At 44.3% G+C, this 3,669-nt stretch overlaps 1 protein-coding gene across 1 annotated transcript in view; it reads left to right on the forward strand.

Moving 5' to 3' along the window:
* Positions 1 to 686: 686 nt before the first annotated feature.
* Positions 687 to 3,669, forward strand: part of LOC123092428 (E3 ubiquitin-protein ligase BIG BROTHER) — a 4,869-nt gene continuing 1,886 nt past the window's right edge. Inside the window, exons 1-4 of the mRNA XM_044514205.1 lie at positions 687 to 1,025; positions 1,676 to 1,837; positions 2,460 to 2,694; positions 3,560 to 3,600. Of these exons, the coding sequence (XP_044370140.1) occupies positions 696 to 1,025; positions 1,676 to 1,837; positions 2,460 to 2,694; positions 3,560 to 3,600 (768 nt within the window). The 5' untranslated portion in view covers positions 687 to 695. The remainder of the gene's footprint in view (positions 1,026 to 1,675; positions 1,838 to 2,459; positions 2,695 to 3,559; positions 3,601 to 3,669) is intronic.

A 3,669-nucleotide genomic window follows, 5' to 3' on the forward strand; every position in this document is an offset into this window, starting at 1 on the left:
CCACAGTCCATCCCAGCGACTGGACGTTGTGAGCATGATGCGCTCCTTCGGCACACCGCTGGAACCATTCTAACATAGCTACCTTTGCCGCTCAGGAAGGATCATCTGTGCTGGGAAGGAAGCGCGGACTGAGCCTTCCAGACTTTTTGCGTCGGGTGGAAGGAGGAGGACGGAGCCAACGTGCCTGCATGCTACCATCGCCACCCTCCCGCGTGCCCTGTTAGCACCGCGCCCTTCAAGGAAGGCGGCCGGCGCCGTGTGGGGAGGGGCCCATAGCATGGGAGAGCGAGACCGGCGGTGACAAAGATGGGATGGTGCTGACAGACTCATGCGAGAGGATCGGGGGAATGGGATCAAAGGCTTGGTCCAATAGATTGCTAGACGACATCCGCGTAGGTTTTGTGCGAAGAGAAGGGCCACAAAAATAGAAGAGAGAACCTTTTTATGAGGAAGGGAGCGGGTGCGCGAGCGCAAAAAGTCATCGCATACCAAGGATTAACCTGCCACCCGTGCAGGCCAAATCTAATGCAACGCGGATAGGGGTGCTGCTAACACCATTAGTAAACTTTTAGGATCTAGGTGTGCATTTTCATAATACCCTAATAATTTTATGACTAGTGGTACATTATATTCAAATTTCAAAAGCCTACAAAGAAACCACTCCATCAGCCGCTGTATTACCTAAACAGCACCGAATGTCTACTCTCATTACAAATTTAGGCCTTCCGTATTTCTCTCCACCGTCCCGTGCCTTCCTTTCCTCTTCTCGGCAGTCTCACTCCGCCCAAGGCTGCTCTGCTCCATCTCTCCCACAGGCTAGCTGCAGACCTACAGTGTACCACCGCCTGCCCTGCCGTGCCTCACACCTCTATCCTCCCCCTCCCCCATCCCCCAACCCCTCTCCCCCTCCACCCCATCCGCCTCTCACGCGGGACGCCGCCATTGCCGTTCCCTTTCTTCCTCGTCGCCACATCGCGTCCCTCCTGCCTCCACTCCGTCCGCAGTCTTTGGCCATTGAGTTTGAGGTATGAGCTTGTTTTCTTCCAGCGACTAGTCAGATCCCACTGACCTTCACAATTTCTCTGTCTTCCGGTGCGCACCCGGCACGCCATCTAGATCCGCCCCTCGGCGGAAGCTCGATGCCTCGATTTGCCTCTCCTCAGTTCTTGTTTCATTTTACTTTCGATGCTCCGAGCGGAGGCCTCCCTCGATTCTATTCTTGGCATTGTTTCTGGCTGGATCGTGCATTGGTTCCTGCATCGTGCTGGTAGTTTTTTTGGTTTTGGAAGAAAAATGTGCGTTGTACCAGTGGTGACAAAAGGACCACTTCTGTCATATCATTTTACGGTAGAATGGTAAATAGTAGGCCACTGTGGTATGAATGCACAGTTCAGCTCCGCGAGTTCCATAGCCGAGGCCCGAGGGCAATCCAGTGATAATGACTGATCTATTGCTTTTAACTAAGATGGAGCAAGATCTGCAGCGTTGTTTAACTCCTTCTGGTGTTGCTTCAGTCAAAAGATCACTATGCCTATTACACACTTCATACGATGTATCTGTTTCCCACTGTTTGATCTTCGGCTAACTCAATTCTGCCATGTCCCAACTTCGATGCGTGTTTCAATTTGTTTTTCATTTCTATCAGCGAAGTTTTTTTTGGCTTGATTTGTTGTAGGTTGATGATCCGTCGGAAAGGATGAACGGGAGTCGACAGATGGAACTTCACTACATAAACACTGGATATCCATACACCATCACCGAGAGCTTCATGGATTTTTTTGAAGGCCTCACATATGCTCAAGCTGATTTTGCTCTTGCCGATGCCTTCCAGGATCAGGTACAAAAGATTGTAATTGTCTTTTAGTGCAACAGCTAGTTTCTTCCATTTCCTCAAACCCTTCACTGTATTGTTAGATTTCTCAATACTCCCTCCGTTCATAAATATAAGATGTTCTAACTTTTTTCTGAATCGGATGTATATAGACGTGTTTTAGTGTGCTTGTCCACTCATTTTAGTCCATATGTAGTCCATATTTAAATATCCAAAACATCTTTATATTTGTGAACGGAGGGAGTACTTTGGTAATGATGTACATATATCCACCATGTAATATTACGTGGCTTGTGGCTTTGGCAAAGGTCACTCTTTATATATTCAGCCACTTTATAATTAAAAATGATACTTAAGAATTTGGTGATTCCAAATTTCAAATTTTAGCAGTTTACACGCCTCATGAATCTACATATTTTTCTCACAAGTCTAATAAGCACCTTCATTTTAAGAAAAAGAAAGAAGAAGTAGAGTCACTCAACCATGGGAGATGATTTCCGAAAGCTCACCAGCACATCATTCAAAGACTATAATACTGTCAATCATTATACTTTAGTCACTGTTTCATGCTTTCATCCATTGTTATCGTTTCTTTTGCATTCCATGCTTATTTGTTGTTAATGTGCAGGCTAATCCATACTGGACGATGATGCAGACAAACTCGTATAAATACGGATATTCTGGTGCAGGAAATTACTATAGCTATGGACATGTGTATGACATGAATGACTACATGCATAGAGCAGATAGTGGACGCAGAATTTGGGATAACCCCATGCCTGTAAACAGTACCGACTCCCCCAACATAGTCCTGCAGGGTGCTGAAGCTCCTCATGCAAGTGCAAGTTCTACTACTGAGGAACGTAAGTACTTTGGAGATATGGTTTTTGGAAGTTGAAGTAATCATTATTTTAGGATGGAGTTGAAATCATCATTATTCTGGGATATCAGCTACATAAACATCTCTGGTTAGGTACTAAGGATCAATTACAATATTATTCAAGTCAGCAATATGCTATACCTGCAATTAGTGTATCGTTGGACATGGTTACAGGCTGGTTCAGTCAGCCACTTATGCTATACCTGCAATTAGTGTATCGTTGGACATGGTTACAGGCTGGTTCCATCAGCCACTTATGCTATACCTACATTAACACACTCCACTGGCTATTTTTCTTCCACGTTTTTGCTCTTCCTTTCTAAGAGGACTAGTAGCACATAAAATTTGCTTACTGTTAGTTTTATAATATAGTAAGTTTGTCAGTGTCATACTATTAGTGATCGGCATTGTATGATCGGATTCGTTGCTAATGTTGACCAATTGGAGCACAGTTGGTCAGATGCTTACAGGAGGAAAGAAAACAGAAGTTCGGAAGTGGGTTTAGAATACCTGTCTGTCGTTATAATCCTGTGGTTATTTCGTTATGCATTTACAGATTACTGCAAACTTGTTAGACTTGGTCATGGTATTGAACTAAAACCACGATACTTATTTCGGGACGGAGGGAGTACTAGTTATCTGACTAATGCCTATTTTGGAATACAAACTGTACATAAACCGCGGCACTGGATCGGCACGTGCGATGTTCTTAATGGATTCTTACGCATTTAGGTACCACATAAACAGTAACCGACAATTTATAAAATTTGAACCTTTACCTGCTAGCAAAACAGTTGCTTCAACGATACATCTTTACTTTGGCACTCTGATTTAGTTTTCACTTGCAGGCATCCAACAACCTGTGCACCAAAATTCAAGCAGTCCTCAGGTAAATGAGTTTTTCGAGCAGGCTTATGTTTATTTAACTGACTAGTATTGTCCTGTGAATGTGATAGTA

Source organism: Triticum aestivum, chromosome 4B (genome assembly GCF_018294505.1).
Source record: "Triticum aestivum cultivar Chinese Spring chromosome 4B, IWGSC CS RefSeq v2.1, whole genome shotgun sequence".
NCBI lineage: Eukaryota > Viridiplantae > Streptophyta > Magnoliopsida > Poales > Poaceae > Triticum > Triticum aestivum.